At 36.9% G+C, this 21,022-nt stretch overlaps 1 protein-coding gene across 4 annotated transcripts in view; it reads left to right on the plus strand.

Annotated features, from left to right (window-relative positions):
* The window catches only part of ODAD2 (outer dynein arm docking complex subunit 2), a 216,251-nt gene extending 208,686 nt beyond the window's left edge, over window positions 1-7,565 (plus strand). For all 4 annotated transcript variants that reach the window (XM_007504821.3, XM_007504818.3, XM_007504820.3 and 1 more), the window contains exon 14: window positions 6,161-7,565. In XM_007504821.3, coding sequence (XP_007504883.1) covers window positions 6,161-6,274 — 114 coding nt within the window. In that variant the 3' untranslated portion in view covers window positions 6,275-7,565. The remainder of the gene's footprint in view (window positions 1-6,160) is intronic.
* The last annotated feature ends 13,457 nt before the right edge of the window (window positions 7,566-21,022 follow it).

The raw sequence follows: 21,022 nt of genomic DNA on the forward strand, positions 1-21,022 counted from the left end.
TACTTGAGTTATTTAACCTCTCTAGGCTTTAGCTTCCTCATTGGAAATAAATGGGATGGAATAGATGATATAAAAAATCTCTTTCTATTTCAGGTTCTATGTATGTCCTATGACTCCAACAGCTTCAATAATCACTCTGTGCTAACCAACACCTAAACCTCCATCCCCATCCCCAGTTCTTTATTGTCTCCTGAACACCATCTGAGCCATTCCAACTGCATTTAGATCATCTCCTTCCACATGGGTACCCCATTAGCCCCTTTAAAACTAAGCTCATGGAGCACCTAGGAGGTATAGTGTACAGAGTGCCAGACCTGGAATCTAGAGGTCCCAGGTTCAAATCTGAACTCAGACACTTCCTAATTGTGTGACCTTGGAAAAATCACTTTACCCCAATTGCATAGTCCTTACTGCTCTGCTGACTTAGAATGGATACTTAGTCTTAACTCTAAGACAGAAAGTAAGGATTTTTTAAGTTCATAATTTCTAAAATATTAATATAATAATCTCTCATAATTAAAGAAATGCAAATCAAAACAATGCTGAGGTATCACCATACACCTAATAGACTGGTCAATATGACAGCAAAGGAAAATAATAAATGTTGGAGGAGTTGTGGCAAAATTGGGACACAAATGCATTGATGGAGTTGTAAATTAATCCAGCCATTCTGGAAGGCAATTTGGAACTATGCCCAAAGGGCTTTAAAAGACTGACTTCCAGCCATACCACTACTAGGTTTGTGCCCTAAAGAGATAATAAGGAAAAATACTTGCACAAAAATATTCATAGCTTCACTCATTGTGGTGGCAAAAAATTGGAAAATGAAGGGATATCCTTCATATGGGGAATGACTGAATAAATTGTGGTATATGATGGCGATGGAATACTATTGTGCTGTAAGGATTGATGAACTGAAGGATTTCTATGTGAACTGGGAGAACCTCAATGAACTGACACAAAGTGAAATGAGCAGAACCAGGAGAACATGGTAGACTTTGCTACTAGTAGTAATGCAATAAGCCAGGATACTCCTGAAGGGCTTAGGGGAAAGAATACTATCCACATTGAGAGAAAGAACTATGGGAGTAGAAATACAAAAGCAAAATATATGACATCACGTATCACATGTATGTGTGGGTATGTGAGTTGGGGTTTAGGCTTTAAGAGATTGCTCTATAGCAAAAATGAAAAATATGGAAATAGGTATCAAGTGATAACATTTGTACAACCCAGTGGAATTGCTTGTCAGCTCTGGGAGGGGGGAGTAAAAAGGGGGGGGAGAAAATGAATCATGTAAACATGGAAAAATATTTTAAAATTAAAATTATTTTTTTAAATGAGCATTATGTCTAAAACTAAATTCATCATTTATTTTACCTGACTCCTATCTTCTTGATTTGCTAACCCCTAACAGTGACAACTCAATTCTCCTAGTCAACTATGCTCTTAACTGCTATTTAGAAAGATTTAGGATGAGAAGAAACATAATTAATATTTATATATTTGCAAAGCTTGTTGATAAAGTCAGCACAGACTTGTTCATCTCCAAATACTGGGATTGTAGAATATCTCTTAAAACTTGAAAAAAGATATCATTTTATGTAATGGGTAATAAGAATATAGAACTCATTATTCACCAGAGATGTTTCCTGTTTATTAAATATAAATAGATTAAGGGAATCATACAAAGTTGCAGATGAATTAGAATAGATTATATTGGGTGCCTGAGAGATGTGAGGGGCATAAGGGGATGGATGTATCTTAACCATTTGGGCTTAATGCCATGGAGTTCCCATCTGTAAAAACCCCTTGGTATCACAAAATTGAAATTGGGTTGAATGGCTTGACCTAAAAGGCTATGTATGCCTTATATGATTTCAGGATGTGTAGCATCTTTCAAATGAATATTAAAATAATTCCAGATAATGAAAACTCTTACTCCTCTGAGCTTCGCTCCAAGTCAGATAAAGATCCTTTTTCTATTGCTTAATGATATCAGATATTTTAAACACATACTTAGTGATTCGTTTTCTATTAAAATTATGACTAGCATTCCAAAGCTGAGATGACTAATCTTTTCTCCAAACAATATTCACTTCATAAAACCAAATGGAAATAAGTATAACCATGGTTATCCTAACAAAGTGATTTTCTGCTGTGGAGGCAGGAGAGCATAATGGAAAAGGCTTTGAGCTTGGAATCAGGCAAGATCTGGGTTCAAATTCTGACACTGACACTTAAGAGTTGTGTGATCATGAGCAAATCATTAAATCTTTTTTGAGATTCAGTTTATTCATCTGTAAAGTGGGGATTATGACATAATATTCCCCCAGAGTTGATGTGAGGATCAAGTAATATATATGTACATATATAAAAATATATATGAATATTTATACATATGTATGTATAATACCTTGTAAAGGTGTTTTTGAGACAACTAGGTATAATGGCAAAAGCAGTGAATTTTGAGAACAGAAGACCCAAATTCAAATCTTGCCTCATACTAGTTATGTGGCCCTGGGAGTTAACTTGGTGTAGTCTCATTTCTTTCATCTGTAAAGTGAGGATCATAGCACCTACCTCACATAAGTATAAAGATAAAAATCAAATGAGATATAACATGTGTAAAGCACTTTGCAAAACTAGTTGTTAAATATTAGCTATCATTGTTTTACAAATATGTGTGTTTTATACATATATAAACACACACACACACACATATATATATATAATGGTACTAATTCCTTAATTTAAGTATAAATGTATGCCATCATTTTTCACTTTGACATAACTGGATAGCAACAGAATTGTAGCTAATGTCCTGTTTTATATGAAGTGTATTTTTAAATGGATACATTGATGTGTACTACTAATTAAAGAATATGGTGGCAACTGCAATTTCTATTTCATCCCTTCTCCAGTAAATTAAAATTAGTTAAAAAAATATAAACTAATAGGATTCAAATGCCTAGGCAAGTATAACTGGGACTTTTATGAGCCAGAATTCTAGAAAATGGATTTCATTTGCTCTCTAATGGTGGGGCTAGATGGGCATAAATACAATTCAATTCAATCAACATATACTAGGCATCCATATCCATAACTAAAGCAACGTTTCTGAGGCTGTGTCCCAGGCTGTTGGCTTCTGGTGGTATCCCCTTTCTTCTCCTGGAATGGAGGCATGTTTCCTTCCCCCTGACAGTCTAGAAATTGCTATATATGTGTCTCAGCTCACCTCATGTTGTTTGAACAGCCTACACAATGGATTGGCATCCTGTTCCTTCACTCAGCCTTATTCATTATCCTTATCCATGGTGCTCCTCTCCAGGTATACCTCCTTTCCTACCCCACCCCTCATAGAGGCACAGTAGGTTCCTGTTAGAGCAACTCTACCTATAGTGAGATGGTCTTCTTTGCCACCACTGCCCTCTTCCAATGGGAATATCCTGGTATGCTGCCAACTTCCTCCAAAAAAAAGGAAGATGAAAAAGGTAAAATAAGTACATAAAGTCATGCTGGATCATGGTACAATAGGAAAAGCACTAAATTAAGGACCAAAGAATTGAGACTTAAGTCCTAACTTTGCCACTTTGATCCTCTCCACAACTCTATGAAATAGGCATTCTGCCTTAAGGAGTACCAATACAAAAGTGATGCTGTGGTGAGGGAGTTGGAAATGGAGGAGACTGTTAATAAGATCAAGATGGTAGAGTGGTGAAAGGCTGTATAGTGAGCTCCTTTCCATATTCACCTCCAAAATGACCTAGAAAATATGCCATGTTGAATCCTGTCAGAGGAACCCAGAAAAAGTTATTGTGAATCATTTGTTTAGCTCAGATCAAGATAGGAAGATGGAGAGGTAAGTGGACACTGGGGATGAAGTCAATTAGGAGTACAACCCATGTGGAACATTCCAGTGCCCAGGAAAACACTGTGTACCAACGCAAGAGAAAGTCCTAGATTCATATAGGGCACTACTAGACCTATACTGGGTTGCTGAGATGGAGACAGGGGTGAACTGACACCTTTGTTGCCCATTATCCAGTTTTGAGTCACAAATCCTGGGTAGACTGAGAAAGGGACCATTCAGAGGAGTGGTGTTTAAATATGAAGAGTGGAGAATGCTCAGAAGCACCAGCATCTTCAGAGATGTGGCTCATTCTTCATGTACAGAATATGTCCTCACTTCTAGCATCTAGCTCAGCTTGCAGAGGAATAACCAAGGAAGGAATCCCATACCAAAGGGGAATCTATAATTCTTTTACTCTTACAGAGCTTTCCAGGTAGATGATAGGGTCTAAATCCATTAGCAATGTGTCTAACATAGACCCAAACCCAGGCCAGGAACTTATATATTTCTGATAGGAAGGCAGAAACCAGGCTCTGTTTTAATCAGACATTTTGAGAGACCTTTAAAGCTTATAGGTTCCTGGTCCTTCCCTGAAACCCTAGAATAGCACAACACTTTGTACCCCCACGAAAGCAGCAATAAGAATAAGACTACCTCAGGCATTCCCTCCAGAAGTTCCATAGAGGTTAGGACATCTAGTTCAAAGTCAGGAAGAAGATTGGAAGAATGGAAAAACAAGAAAAGGATTACACCACAATAAAAGTTTTTACAGTGGCAGGGACACTCAAGATAAAATACAAAAGATAAGACTCTAAAACATCTACAAGCAATGCTTCAAAGAAATGCACAGCTTGGGCACAAACCTAACTAGAATTCCTAAAGAGATAAAACCAGAGTTATAAAAGGTTAAAAAAATTATAAATGAAATTATAAATGTCTGAGGAAGAATTGAAATGAGTACTATGGAAAAAAGATTAGAAAAGGAATTAACTTTTAAGAGTTTATAGTCAAGAATAATTTACCCAGCAAATATGAGCATAATGCCACAGAGGAAACTAGATCTCAAATAAGATAGATGACTTCCAAGTATTCCTAATGAAAAGGCTAGAGATGCAGAGAAACTTTAAAGGTCAAACACAAGAGTGAACAGAAACATCAAAAGGTAAATATGAATTAATAATGTGATAAAGTTAAACTGCTTACATTTTAACATGAGGAGATGATACAAGTGTCTTCTCTGAACTCTTCTTATCATCAGGATTCGTAAAGGGAGTCTAGTTAGAAAGGGCCTGGGAGTAGTTTTGTTATGTCTTGATGATTTAAGAAAAGAATGGGGTAAAGGGGGGAGACAAATTCACAGGCTTGAAGGAAGGAAAAGGAGGATTTAGGGAAGCTATCTTATATAATCAGGGTGCACAAAAGACATCTACATAAAAAAACAGTAAGGATGAGGAGGGAAGCAGCTGATATATTAACCTCATTCTCATCTGAGCTGTGCAAAATAAGGAAGAATATACATACAAAGTTGGGTACAAAAATTATTTTATTAAACAGGATGAAAAGGGGACCAGCAAAGAGGGGAAATTGGAGGGAGGGTAGATTAAAAGAAGGATTTATTCTAAATTAAACTCTAAATAGGAATCTGAGAGGGTGTCCATGAACTGGGGGGATAGATAAACAAGCTATGGTATAGAAATGTGATAGAATACTATTGGGCTGAATTCTTATCAATGAAATGACCAGGGATGATTCTAGAGGACTAATGAAACATGCTTCTCACCTCATAATAGAAAGGTAAAGATTTTTTTTTATATGACCAATGTGAAAATTTGTCTTGATGGACTATATCTGTTTGTAATGGGTGAAAGAGTTAGGAAGAGCATACAGTAGACATTGAATAAATGGGTAAAAAGAAGAGTTAATAAGATCCTGAAATAGAGGTGGCAATCAGAATGGGGAGGGAGGAATGAGAAAGATATTGGAGAACTAAAATCATTAGGACTTGAATTTAGCTAATGAATGAGATGGGAAATATCCAAAGGAAAGAGGAAAAAAAAAACAGGAACCTGGAATAATTTTTAATAATAGAAAGTTGTTTGTGTCCCCAAACCCTTCATACCATCATTATCAGGTCTACTTTTACTTACAGTATTGCCTAAAACCATCCTCTAATCCTTGCCCATGATCTTCTTTTTAGACACTGATGATTTGAAATTGTTTCAATCACATGATTTCATTATGCTTAGCTTTGAGATTAATCTTTGGCTCTTTTCTCTCTCTCCTCCCTGCCCTTTCTTTTTGCCCTAGCTTTTACTGGATATGGTTGGCTCTCCTGATGAAGTCCTGCAAGAAGCTGCAGCTGGTTGTATTGCAAACATCCGTAGGCTGGCTCTAGCAACAGAGAAGGCAAAATATAGTTGAAGTCTGAACAGATTTTACTAGGTACTAAATTTTATGTGACACTGAACATGTGATTTCATGGCCAGGCAGCATAAATAGGGAGGCATTTATTAGCAATTCCTTTTTAAAAAGAAGAAAAGAGGAAAAAAAGAAAGGCAAATGCCTAAATGAAAACACACAAATTAAATAAGTAAAGAATGCTTTTTAATCTAAAAAGTACATGCATCCTTTTAGTCAACTTAGTGTGTTGCAGGATGCCATTAACAAAGCAAACCTATCCCTATTGAAATCTATGAAGATTTCCCCTGAAATTAACCCCAATTTTTCTAAAATATTCATGTCAGTGATGCTTTTATATTTCTGTGATTTTAGTAAAGATGTGGCCTGCATTTCATGCAGTTCTACATGATTCATGGATATCTTCAGAATTCCCTTTCTGCCAAACCTGTCTAATCAGCCTGTCATTATGGTCTTGTCTGTTTCATCACTCGAAATCCACAGGAGAGCGTTTGAGTGCAGACGCACTGATTCCACATCTGGTATTGTATGAGTTTAAAGTAAGCAGCTGGAACTGTAGAGATCATTCCAAGGTCATCCCAAATTTCTCCTAAATACTACCAAGCATCTAACAAGATGCTATATAATCTTAACTATATCAGGTAATGCAAAACATGAACAAATAAGCAATGAATAATTATTTTTGTTTGAATTTTAGCAACATAAACAATTAAGAGTGCTGTGTTCCTTACAAGGATCCACCAAACCTTTTATTAAGATAATTAATTATGCTCATGTAATGATAGTGTATAACTCCACATAAAATTGGTTTGAATTTTAAACCTGTTTTCAGCACACAGAGTACTTTTTAAAAAGTGGCTACAAAAGATTAATAGCATTTTACCAGATTATAGAAACATTAGAACCCACTTAAAGAATCCCATATGTAAACTCAGTGCACTAAATGTTTGGGAACTAACTGTACCCAGCAACTAATACCTTAAAAAATTGCTTTGTACATATCAATTCAGGAAACAGACTTACAACACTGACAAGTCTCATTTATTGCTTTGAAGGGCAGGCTAGCAGTTTTTATTGAATAATAGCAAGGACTGTGTATATTTGTCATAAGTTGGAGCAGATAACGAGCTTAATTGAATTAAAACGTAAACAATTTGTACAAATCAGAGGGGAAGATGAGGACAGCTTCAACAAGATGAGTTAATAATACCAATGGAATATATGATGGAAAGATCTGAGGAGGCCTTTAAGAATTTCTGAGTATTTGTAAAATAAAGCTGATTAATTTTCAAAACTTTGCGGATTGGTGATAAAATGGGAAAGTACTAACCATCGATTCTGGTCTCCAGAATTCAGCATCATCATTAACAAAGATTTACAAATGTTCTAGCTTAGAATTAGAGGTATGAAATGGAAAATATCCAAAGGCAGAGAGGAAAAAAAAAAAACAGGAACCTGGCATATCCCTTAATAATAGGACTCTCTTAAGGGGTTCCTGGCTTTATCCTTCTGCCTTCATGTCAAGTCAAATGAGATTTATTAAAATAATGCTGTGCACTCTGCACATTTCAACCATTCTAGAAACTGAGAGTTTTAATGATATAAAATTGACTGGAACTCGGCAAATCAAGTATCATTCCATTCATAGGAGCCAAGGTTTTGCGCAATTCTAATGTGAACATGGAGTCCTAACACATAGCATAATTTTTTTTTAAAAAAGGAAGAAGAAGGAAAGTTTGCAATTCAGCAAGTGGAACCAAGTCTTACTTGGCAAAGCATTTATTTTCCAGAAAAGATTTAGCACTACCTTTATCTGTTGTTTGACTGATTGCTTGTACCTGGCCCTGGAATACTCTGTCTAACGCCACAGATACTATTTTTGTTAGTGGATTGAGAAAGTTCCTTTGAGACAGAATGCTCCCGAGCCCTTTAACTTACAACAGCAGCTAAAAAGTGTCATGACCAACTTTGATTAACTTAATATTTGGAGTGTTTGAAATTATGTAGTTGTGAGTTCCCTTTCCATCGGTGCAGATTACAGTTGATCTCTGTCTTCTTTTCTTGTGCAATTCTTTTCACGACCCTATTCAAAAGCCTGGGTAGAAACTCGATTATTTGGTAAGAAATCTGCCTTAGATCCTTGAACATGTCACTGGATGCCAGCACAGCATTTGTGTTAGCTTTCTCTAAACGTGTACAGCCCACGTTTAATGGTCATTTTTCCCCCTTTTTTCTTTTAACATCTTCATAGTGCTTTAAGTTTTGTGAAATACTTTCTGAACAACTCTGAGAGAGAGGCAGTTCAAATATTTTAATCCTCATTTTATAGATGCGGAATCTGAAGCTCGGATAGTGTAAGTTATTTGCCCATGGTCACTCTGGAGAATTTTTCTTTTAAAATATATCTCTTGAGGCCACAGTTTGTGGCAGCTGTAGTGATATGAATCAAAGAGCAAACAATTCAGGAGGGGCAACTGGTTAATGTATGGGGAGCAGAGAGACCAACTCAGGCTTGAACAAATTGAGTTTAAAATGAAATTGAGATACAAGTGGAGATGCTCACTAGACATTGGGAGATATGGGGGCTTAGAGCAGGTAAAATGGAAGATCTTAGCATACTCTGTTTTTAAAGATACCAGTTTACATAGATCCTGATCACCAGGATTTCACATGGTGATATTTTAATTCAACTCAAGAACCATTTATTGAGCACATATAATATGCTAGTTACTTTTCCAGGACAAAAAATAAAATAAAAATGGTGCCTACCCTAAAAGAGCTTACATTATACTGGTGTTGAATGACATATACACAATTAAGTAAATTCTCTCTCTGTCTCTCTCTCTCTCTCTCTCTCTCTCTCTCTCTCTTTCTCTCTCTCTCTTTGTCTGTCTGTCTGTCTGTCTCTCTCTCCATCCCCCTCCCTCTCCCTCTCCCTCTCCATCTCTCTCTCCACTGTGCCAACTAGCAGTATAATGATACATGTCACAAATTTTGAACTAAGGAATCTCAGAAGTTATCTAATCTAATACCCTCACTTATAGAAAAGGAAAGTTAGGCTTAGAGAAGTCAAATAACTTGCAAGGTCATGATAAGTAAAAGAATTGAAGTTTGAACTCAGGTCCTCTGACTACAAATCCAGTCATTATCCCAATATTCTACACTGTGTTGTCCAAATGAGGAAGGGTCAGGATCTGACTTAGGATAGGGCTGTAGGAGTGGAGAAAAGGAGATGGTAGGAAAGATGCTTTGGAGGTGATATTGATAAGATTTGGTGGCTGATTTGATGAGGAGGTTGAGAAGGAAATTTAATTGTAATTACCTAAATAGCAACTGATAATGAAAGAGAGAACAAAGATCAGAGGTGAAAATACTATCTCTTCAATCCAGCAAGATCAAATTTTCAAAATAGTAAGGAATTGAAAAAAATTCAAAATAGGAAGAAAAAAAGCATTTTAAGTCTAAATTTTAAGCTGCCATTATATTAAAGTTAGCATTACAAAAATGAAAACTTCTTCAGTTGTTCTTAGATTTTTAATATTTCCTGGAATTTAGCTTAGGGGATAGTGGAAAGAAGGAAGGGAGGGGAGTTGTCACCAAAAAATATTGCTCTTAATGGAAGGAACTAGGTATTTTCATTTTTATCTTCAACAAATTCATAGATCCAAGAATATCAATGTCCCCTTGAACAAAACCAGGAAGAATCCTCTTTGAAAGATCCAGAGTAAATTGGTATGAAGATAATCTTGTGTATTCCTTGCCAAGGATGGAAAAAAGAACTTAACCTCCAGGAATTTGTTGGTAGCTTTTTAAAATGGAACATAGTAGCTCAGTAGAATGTGATTAGGTCAACAAGGTCTGTCTTTTGTTAAGTTCTTTTAGAAGTACGCTAGTTTATTGGATTTTATTCCATTAATTTTATGCTTATTTTTAATGAAATGGCATGGCAGAAAATAGTGATCTGATTAGTAGAGGTTTCCAAGCCAATGAAAGCACCTTTAGCAGCCAAGGAACATACATATGGAAGACGGCACCATTTCTTCATCCATCCCATTGCTAGCCCAGGCATATTTTTTCAATTATTATTATTATTTTTTCTTTCCACTGTTTGGTGTCAGGACTGTGTGTATGGGTTTTGTGTACAATATGTATCATCTTGTCCTACTTGGGACTGGGGGTCTTGAAATTAAATCCATATAAGTCAAGGGCAGCTCTGGAAGCTCTCAGACTTTGTTATTCCTCAAGATATCCAGGGATTCATGAACTTGTGCTCTTTTAAACCACAGATCTTACTCTAGCAGATGCTATTTTGGCTTAGAAGTTCAGGGAGGGGGAATTCTTTAAGCAGCCCTGAGTGCTACTCTTTCCCTCTGTCTATGTGTTCTGAAGCTCCCCAGCACTTTCTGAGAGTATCAGGGACCAGGCTTGACCTCCCAGCCCAGTTAGTTTGTCAAATTTCCCCTTACAAAACTGACTTCTGGAGCTGATCAACAGCACGTAGCCAGCATTCCTTTTCTGTAGTCAGGATAAGAAGTTCTTAAAAGTAACTCTTTATTCCCAAAACCTTGTTGGGCTCTAATAGTTCACTGAAATTGGAAGAGTGAACTTTTTTTTTAGATGACTGAGATTGGAAACAGAAGGTGGACCTGCATGTCTGATCATTCCCATCACTATATAATTGTCTAAGATTTTCTCCCATGTTTGTATTTGTCTATCATTTCACATGGGCATATAAAGGTGGAACTGGAAGGAACCACAAAGCTGATTTAGTATGACTTCCCCATTTTACATATGAAGAAACTGAGCTCAATGTGATTAAATGACTTGCTTATGATCACAAAAGAAGCAAACTGGGATTTGAGCCCAGTCCCTCTGAGTGAAAATCCAGAATTCATCAAGAACTTTTGCATAAAACCGAGAGATAACAATGCAGTAAAATGAGAGACTGTGTTGTCCACCTAGACTTAAAACCCATGCAGCTGGATCCACTTTTGTCTTTCTTTTGCAGGAAGGATTTAAGCAAGCTTAAAAGGAAATACCTTGCATTTAAAGATGGGAAGTGTTGAGGATGCTTCAAACTTCTCTGATGGGCTCTGATAATTTCCCCATAGTATATGCCTTCCTCAAGCCTACGAGTATATAAAAAGTATATTCAGATCTCAATCCAGGAATATCTCAGCATTTAAGTTGTTACGCTAATCAGTGGCCACCGGATACTTGGTGACAGAAAGTGTATTTCATTTATCAAGGCTGTTGAGAAGCCTGTAAGGCAAGTATTAACTTGGCCCCTCAATACGTGGATCTTCTATTACAATACAATAGTTTACAGAATATTGTCACACCAGTAGGTTTTTAATTGCAATAGCTAATTCAGATGCACAACCTTACAAAAATGAATACTTTAATTGGCTTTCAAAATGCTAGTTGTTAAAGTCTTGGCCACTCTACCAAAATCATTCCTCAGAGCAGCAAACTGCAGACATACCCCAAAGACTCAGTTCTGGGACCTCATTTCTTATCTTTCTGCATTCTCTCACTTAGTAACCTCTTCAATTCCTGTGGTTCAATTATCATCTCTGTGCAGATGCCTCTCAGATCTTTATGTCTGTTCAAGTTTCTGTCTCTTGGACCTTTCAAACTGAATGTCTCAAAGGCATCTCAAATTCAACATGTCCAAAGCAAAACTCATTATATTTCCTACCAAACCCACCCATTTTCTGAATTTCACTGTTGTTACCAAGGACACCACTGTCCTTCTAGTCATCTCGGTTCAAAATTTCTGTGCTATCCTTGACTTCTCCCTCTCACTCACTGTTTATCCAGTCACTTGCCAAATCTTGTCATTTCTATCTCTACAACCTCTTTCACAGTTGTCCCTTCTATAAACTCACAGTCATCACCTTATTTCATTTTGGGGAATATCTATTACAGAATTTGCAATATTGATTACAAAATTTATAATATCTAGTCCAAGTGACCTTTATAATATCCTCTTCATTTCTCTTCTGCTAGTTTCTTCCCACTTTTAATTCATCATCCACACAGCTGCCAAAGTGATTTTCCTGAAGTGCAGATCTGACCGTTTCACCCCATCTATTTAATAAACTCCAGTGACTCCCTACTATTTCCAAAATCCATTTAAAATTCTATTCTACAGGACACTATCTGACCTTTCCAGTCTTATCACATGCTATCCCCTCTACTCTCTCTGGTCCAACCATAATGACACCTAGAGAGTTTGGAAATCACAGAACTTGAGCACCAACGAATAGTGCAGAAACTGGAGAATCAGAAATAATTTTTTTCCCAAACAGTAAAAATTGATGAAAAAGGGACATCCACCAAAAACTGATATGCTTCCTGAGTCCACTTAACTTTTCTCTGATTTTCTTTGATGTCTTTTCAAGGCTGTCATAACAGACAGAAAAGTAAGGAAATGTTTAGGATCTAAATGAGCAAGCAGATTTTAGCCTGCTTAATCAATAAACATTTCTACTATTTGCTAGTCTCTGGCTAGGTGTTAGACATCTAAAGACAAAAAAGCAATAGAACTGAATGGGAAGAAAATATGCACATACAAAATCATGATGGTGGTGATGGTAATAGTGATAACTGGTATATATATAATAGCCCTTTAAAGTTTGCAAAGCTCTTAACAAATAGTTCATTTGATTCTATCAGTCCCCATTTTACCTTTCCTTCTCTTACTCGCTCCTCCCCTCTCTCCTACTCTTTGCCTAGCTCCTGGACAATCTGCCCAGTCTCCTGCAGATCTAAGAATGAGATCAGTTTTTATTTATGGAGGAAAATATTAAATATATACAAAACATATTCAAGGTAACCTTTTGGAGAGGGAATCTTAATATCTGGGGGGACAGAAAAGGCATGTAGATGGTGACCCATCAGGAAAATCTAAAATGAAATTAGACATTCCAAGAAGAGGAGGTGAAGAGGGAGGGTACTGGGGATGACCAGTGTAAAGATGTTTCCTTTATAATTCCATATATTTATTTTATGCATTTACCACATTATTCTGAGAAGAGATCCATGCAGGCTTCACTAGATTGCCAAAGGGTCCAGAATACACGCAAAAAATATTGAGTCCATGCTCTAGAATACTCTCCCTCTATCCCAATTTCCATAAGTTAAAACAGTACAAAATCTTGGACTTCTGGCCTCCAATCCCTCCTTCTTCTTCTGTTTCTTTTTCCTTTAATTGCTCTGTTGTGTCTTCCTTTTACCTCCCCCTCCCTTAATCTACCATTTGTTTTTCTTCTTCTTTAATTCAAAGTCCCTAATCACTTTTCCAGCTTCTGCTTTTTTTTTCCTTTGGCAAATATTCATTGCATTTTCTACCTTTAAAAATACTTTGTGCTCCTTAATGGCCACAAATATGAGAACTTGGGCTGACATTTCACTATGTTGTCTATGCATCATCGTCAAAGCTGATGTGAAATCACTCAACAGCTGGAATCTTTCACCTCCTGGTACATATATTTCCTAACTGAATCTTGAAGAAATTGTGAACGGAAAACTGTTCGTTCCATCTGTCAACATAAAAGGATGCTTTTACTTTACATTCTGTGGTAGCAGGATGGCTTGCTTGATGAAAGATATCCTCTAGGAATTATATAATTAGTTGATGATGATATTCAGAGTTAATATTTGTCAGAGGAGTTCAGCTATACTTCATATTTTTCCCTATGTCTTATAGGCATGCAGAATTATAGAATTTTTAGTTGGAGAATTTAGGAGACTATCTAATCTAATTGCTTCAGAATCTCTACTACAGCATCTCTGACAAGATGGTCTTCTAACTAACTTTTGTCCAGATGTTCCCAGTGTTGAGATCTTCAGTTCCTTTCTAGGCAGCCCATTCCTTCCATTTTGAAATACTTAAAATGATCAGAAAGTTCTTCACTATATTGAACTAAATTCACCTCCTTCATCTTCTGCCAATTGCTCTTATCTGAAGAAAAGAGAAATTAAGGGGGAGACAGACAGGGGAAACATGTATTTATTAAGCACCTACTATGTGCCAAACAGCATACTAAGTCCTTTATAAATATCTCATTTTATCTTCAAAACAATTTAGGGAAGCAAGTATTTCTACTCCCATTTTACAGTTAAAGGGTGTTGATCTCTTCCAATGATTTCAACAATGTATGGAAGTTCTGGTGTGGTCAAGCCCTTCCTTCATTCAGATCCTTACTAATTTACTGTCTCAGAGAGTTGCTAGAGCAGTAAAAGATTAATTCTCTTTCCTATATGTGTTAGAATCAAGTCTTCATGACTCCAAAATCATTCTCAAGCTCAAAGTCAAGCCCATGGGCTTATAGATTGCCAACACCTTTCTCTTTCATTTTTTTTGGAAAAGTCAGACTTTTGCCCTTCTCCATTCCTGCAGTCCCTCTCCAGTACTCCACCATATTTCATAGATCATTCACATGGTTCAGCTATCATTTCTTTCAGTTCTCTCAATACCTGAAGATATAAGCTTAATCAAAATGATTTGAGCTCATCAAAGTTGCCTTCCTTACAGGATTTCATTTTTATATTATTATTCCATTGGTTTTTATTATTTTATTCTCTCTTTGTATTACTTTGGTATTAATTCCAATTAGCCATTTTTTGTTCTATTCCTCATAGGTTTTATTCTCTGGCAAAACAAACAAACAAAAAATAGATGTTTGCCATTATCTTAGAAGATGCCCCAATCAGAATCCAATTAGAGGCAGAGCATCATGTATATGGCAAAGTTCTCCAAATGTTCCAAACAAAGATGGCATTTCATCCCATACTGAAACACTATGAAACCTCTTCAGAAAAAACCCCATAAAATTCAAATGGGATAATTTTAACCATCTACACTAGAAAAATGTGAATAATGTCTATTGCACATATGATAAGTAACTGGCCAAGTTATACCATTTAACAGAATATCTCTTGAGATAGCTAAGTGATGATAAATAAGTGCTGGCCCTGGAGCCAGGAAGACTTGAGGTTCAAATCTAGCCTTACACTTATTAGAAGTGTAACTCTGGACAAATTTAATCTTACCCTCTCTTTGCCTCAGTTTTCCCAACTGTATAATGGGAATAAAAACATCACCTTCTTCACAGGATAATTGTGACAAACAAATAATATTGGTAAAGTACTTGGCACATAGTGGACACTATGAAAATGCTAGCCAGCTAGCTAGGTAGCTAGTAACAGTAATAGTATATACTATGTATGTATGTGTGTGTATGTGTATCTAGTATTCTCTCCATTTTCTACTATACTATTTGGTGCAGAGTTGAAAGATCTTCTTAATGTCCTACCAACATAAGAAATGTACCTTCCAAAGTGCCCAACTGACACCCATAGGAGTTATATATCCATGTGTGTGTATATGTACATGTGTACATATATATATATAATAACTTACAACAGCCTAACCTGTGTAGATGTGTAGATGGTATTTTGAACACACTGTCTGTCTCCATATTAATATATATTACACACAAGTACACATATATGTATAAAATACATGCATGGACATTAGGGTCAGGCACTGCTGATGGACAAATGAAGAAATTGAGGCTTAGAATAGCAAAAATTATTTTTAGTGTGAGAAAGCTGAGACTTGAAATCAGAACTCAGAATCCTGGGGTCTTTCTGCCCTGCATTTTGTTAGAACGCTTTGGCTAATGGATTTCCTTTATTTTATGCTATGGTTTTATGGACACAATTGAGGGAATTTCCTCTGCTCTTTCTCTGAGCAGTGCCAAGTAATCAGCCATTTTGTGTTAGTGATTTTTCTCTCTCTGGCCAGATATCTCAAATTCCTGCAGTTTCTATTGGCAAGGTGTATGTTGTATCCAAATTTACATGGGCTTCAATATAATTCATCTGTTTGATCTCATCCTACAAAGATTGTATTCAATTGTGTTTTTGGGTACAGACCTCCTATTTTTTTTCATCTGACTCTTCAATTCTGGGCCAAAAAGGAGAAGTCTGGGAAATTCCACCCATCAGGCATTAGAGTCTTCAAGGTGTACTCACAAGAATCTCTCTACCAGGGAGGTCTGGCTTTAGAGTATCACAACAATTTCACAGTCACAGACAATATCCCCATGTTTTTACAGTCTATTAAACTAATATAAAACCAGGTGAGACACATTCTTTCAGTTTGTAAATGACTCTCATGGGTCTCAGCTGGGCACTCAGAAAGGTACATTTTGTACTTTGGGGACACACACAAAAAAGGTCTTTCAACTCTTCCCTGAGTAGTAAGTGGATATAGCACCTGACATGGAATTAAAAACAAACCTGAGTTTGAATACTGCCTCCCACACTTAATACCATGGCAGGGAAATTCACTGATCCTCCTGGGCTAGATTCTGGTTCTTTATCTGTAAAATGGGGATACTAATACCACCTGCCTTACCTGGTTATTGGGAGAATCAAGTGAAAATGTATTAAGGCATTTTGAATACCTTAATGTGTGATAGAAATGAAAACTATGTTGTTGCTTCTTTTTAAAAACTGAACCTGTATATAAGGAGCAAATGCTCTGCAATTTTTAGAGAGCTGTCTGGCACCCTGAATTGTCTGGAGTTCTATAGCATGGGTCAGGGGCAGGACTTGAACACAGGGATTTCTCAGTCTGAGGCCAATTGTTTATTCACTAATCCATTAAACTAGGATGTGGTTCCTGATTCTCTTCTTCCTGCTCCTCCTTCAGGTCTTTGTTTCTCCTCCAGCTCTTCCTTCATCTCTTTCTTCTTTCCTCCTCTTCCTCCTCCAAGTCTTCTCCTTTCTTCCTTCTATTTTTCTTCCTTCTTGATTCTCTTTTCCCCTCCACTTTTCCCAGATTTTCTCCTCTCCTCTTCTTTTCCCTTCATCTCTTCTTACTTCTCTTTCCTCTTTTCTCCTCTTCCTCTTTCTGCTCTTTCTCCTCCAAGTCTTCCCCTTTCTTCCTCTTATTCTTCTCATCTCTTCTTATTTCTCTTGGCCATTCCTTCCCATTTCCTCCTCTTTTTCCATATATGCTCTTACTTTTCCTTTACCTCTTCCTGCTTCTTTCCACTTTCCTTTTTCCTCCTCCAAGTCTTCTTTCTTCCTCCTGTTTTTCTCTTTTTGCTTCTCTCCCCCCCTCCTCATATCCTCCTCTTTTTCTATCTTCTTCTTTTGTTGTTCTTCTCTTGCTTTTCCTCCATCTCTTCCTGCTTTTATTTTCTCCCTTCTCTGATTCCTCTCATTCCTCTCCTCTCCCTGATACTCAACCTTTTCTTTATTTCTCTCATTTCCTTCACCTCTTTCTCTTCTTCCTGCTCTTCTCCTCAGCATCCTTTTTAATTTTTCTTCCTCCTCCTCTTGACCTTCCTCTTCTTTATTATCCTCTTCCTTTCTTTCTCCTTTCCTTCCTCCCCACCAGCTTCTGAATACTCTGCCCATTCTTCTCTAGGAATGAGAACCAGACCAGTCCACAGGATTGAAGTTGTCCAACCCTATGTCCAGAGAGAACCATAGACCCCAGCAGAATCAAATTCTTTCCTCTGCAAATGAAGTTCTGTGGTTATCACTTTCCATTGCCTCTGGAAAAAACTTCTATTTCCAGTTTATTCCCCTGAATTTGCAAAGAAATCATAGTCTGAGACACACCTTTTTCTTGCTGTGACTTGAATGTGGATAAAGGGGGAGGACCCCATGCTTGCCTATGGTAGTTCCCTTCAAATGAATTGTTATTATTATTTTTTTAGCCTTGATGATATTTTATAAGCCTCAGTTGCCAGGTGTAAATAATTATGGGATCTTTGCAATTGCTTTGTGTTACTTGAAGCAATAAACAGCTGCTGACAAGGATTTAAAACAGAAGGCAAGCTAACACATCTCAATCGCTGAGGCCTATTTTGTTTGGAATATTCCCTTAACTGTAGAGATTATAGCTTAAAATAACAAATTGTAGGGTTAAGAGGAGGAAAGGAAAGGTTCCTCTTCTCCCTTTGTGAGCTTTGGGGAAGTACAGAACATCTGGCTCACCCAGAGAGACTTGCCAAGGATAGTCAGCAGGGCCCTTCTTCGGACTGTGTCCTTGTAGCTCCTGCTGGTGGGAGTCGGTTCTCACCCAATTATTGGATACATTTTTAAAAGTTTTGTTAATGTTTACATAGAAATAATTTTAACAGGAAAAATGATTCTTCTGCTATTTGACCAAGCCTGTGTGGCTGAGGACTAGTATGGTTTCTACACATCTGGGTTTCAGAAAAATAAGAGGGATTATAGGGGGAGGTTAGCGGCAATGGAAAAAGCTTTGTTCCTGAAGCTTTTATTCAGCATCCCAGGTTCTCAGGAAAATCCCACCTAGGCTCTCTAGGACTGTTAAAAACTGGGATGGTGACACGAGGAAGAAATATGCAAGGAGAAACAAGAAGTCCGACTCTGAACACTTGAAAAATTATTCTTCAGAGATCAATGTTAAAAGTGAATTAAGAGAATAAGTGGTTTTCTGTATCAAATAAAGGACCAGTTAGATTATGAAGAGACCATTTTTATCCAAGTTCAATCCAGGTAGGAACCCAAAGACATCCAATTAATTTCTTTAGGGAAACACAGAGAAGAAGATATCTGTTTCTCTTCTCTTCTGCATTCGGTGGGAGTAAAAGGGAGAATCCTGACCAGAAGATGGTAAAATCATGGAGGGGTAAGACAGAAATGGATGGTGAATGAGGTCTATTAATTGGAAAGAGGAAAAAATTCAATTCAACAAATACTCATAAGTACCTATTATATAGGTAAAACATTATGGGAAGGTGGGGCTTAAAGACTAAGAAGTGGCAGTCCAACAGTTAATATTGGAATTGTTTTTTGCCAGTCTATTACTATTTGTTTCAGGGACTTTTTTAAAGGTGAGGAGAAATAGGGACAGGGTAACATTTTTTAGATAAAAAAATAAGAAAAAGTGGCCATTGAAACATCTTTTTTAATATTTAAAAAACAACTTCAGGGAAGGCAACAGAAGAGAAGACAGAAAGAAGCACAGACAAACTGGACAGTTTTGAAACTATAGTAACCACTAGTATATTTAACAAAGGTGTATGTAACAGAGAACTACAATCTGTGAACAGTCCTCTTTTTCTTTTCTATAATGTATATGAAAATGGCCTATTTTATGTGGCATTTATCAAGTGCAGATAAAAATTGTTTTAAAAGTGACTTTTAAAGGTTTAAAAAAAACACCCTATCCCCCAAAAAAATAAATAATAAAATAAAAATAAATAAAAATACCCTATCCCAAATGTGTAGAGCTTACATGCTATTGAAGGTAGAAAGTGGATATGATATAAACACTTAAGTATAATATAAATGTAATGTGTGGCTAGTTGTATAAGCATGTAGCTGACCCATATGTGGTATGGATAGATATTCAATCTGGAATCAAACTCACCCATTTCCAAGCTGTCATCCCTTACCCTGGAGCGGATAAGGTATTAGGCTTGAAGTCAGGAAGACTTGGGTTCAAATCCACCTCCTTATCTGTGACCCTGAACAAAGCATTTGAGCTCTTGCTCTTTTATATGAGGGGGGCAAGATTCATTGGTCTTAAGATCTCTTCCAGCTTTAGAGTTTAGACCTAGTATTCTTTGATTATTAGTTCTTCCTGCCCCGTCATCAGTTTCCTGAAGTCTAGCAAGACAGTTCTATGTTCCCTTGGGCAATTGCTCAGCTGTGTTTTCCTTTGTTTTACTGTTGCTCCCATTTGAACTGTAAACATTTCTTGTCATTTCTCCTTTCCATCTTCACTCCAGATTTATGATCAACAGAGTTTAGCCATAAGGGTTTCTTTTTGTGATGCCCAAACTGAATCGTGTTGCTGTCACACATTCTCAGGCAGTCTCATGTCACTAAAACCTTTCCAGAATGTTCCTTTGAACTTTATTTGGTTACAGCATGCACACTAATAACTAAGTAGTGTGGTGAAGAGCTGCTGGTGAAAAAGTGATGATTTACAAACTATCAAGAGAGGAAGGAACTAGAGTTGTTATTTCTTCGGTATAGGGAAGTCTCCAGTGATACCTAGTCTCTAGAACATGTAAGGCTGTCCTAGAGCACTAAAAGATTAAGGAACCTGACCATAATATGTCAGAATTGGGATTTAAACTCAGTCCTTCCTGCTTCTATGTATTCATTACACCAGAGGCATCAAACTCAAATAGAATGAGAGTGCCATTAAATAGCATATAAGGACCATTGCAGGCTTCATATTGACTTAGAAAACTACAAATGGACATTATCTGTGTTCTATTATATTTCCATGTATTTCGTTAAATTATGTCTGAATCTGGTTCAGACCATATTTAGGAGTGTTGTTGTCCTCCAGCATGGCCAGCCGGCCTCTTTGACCCCTTTATACTGTAACATTCTGCCTATCAAGCTATTGAGGCAAACCATCAAGTAACTTTTACACTATTTGGAGGATAATTACTTGGTATCTGAGTTCTCAAGGAAACCTGGATAAAGAACCTCAGAAAGATGATTTTCATTGAGAGTGATGCCAAGAAGCCAACATTCAGGATCCTAAAGAAAGGAAGTAGATAAGAAATCTACTTCAGAAAAAGCAGATTTCCACAAGTTTAGTGCCTAGACCCCAGGGAAAGAAAGTCTTTAGACAAAGGAGTTCCTGCAAATTGAATGCTTTTTAAACAAAGAGTGCTTTGGTCCCAGAAATAAACTTAGTGCAGAGGAAGAACAGGAAGGTAACAAGAT

Source organism: Monodelphis domestica, chromosome 5 (assembly GCF_027887165.1).
Source record: "Monodelphis domestica isolate mMonDom1 chromosome 5, mMonDom1.pri, whole genome shotgun sequence".
NCBI lineage: Eukaryota > Metazoa > Chordata > Mammalia > Didelphimorphia > Didelphidae > Monodelphis > Monodelphis domestica.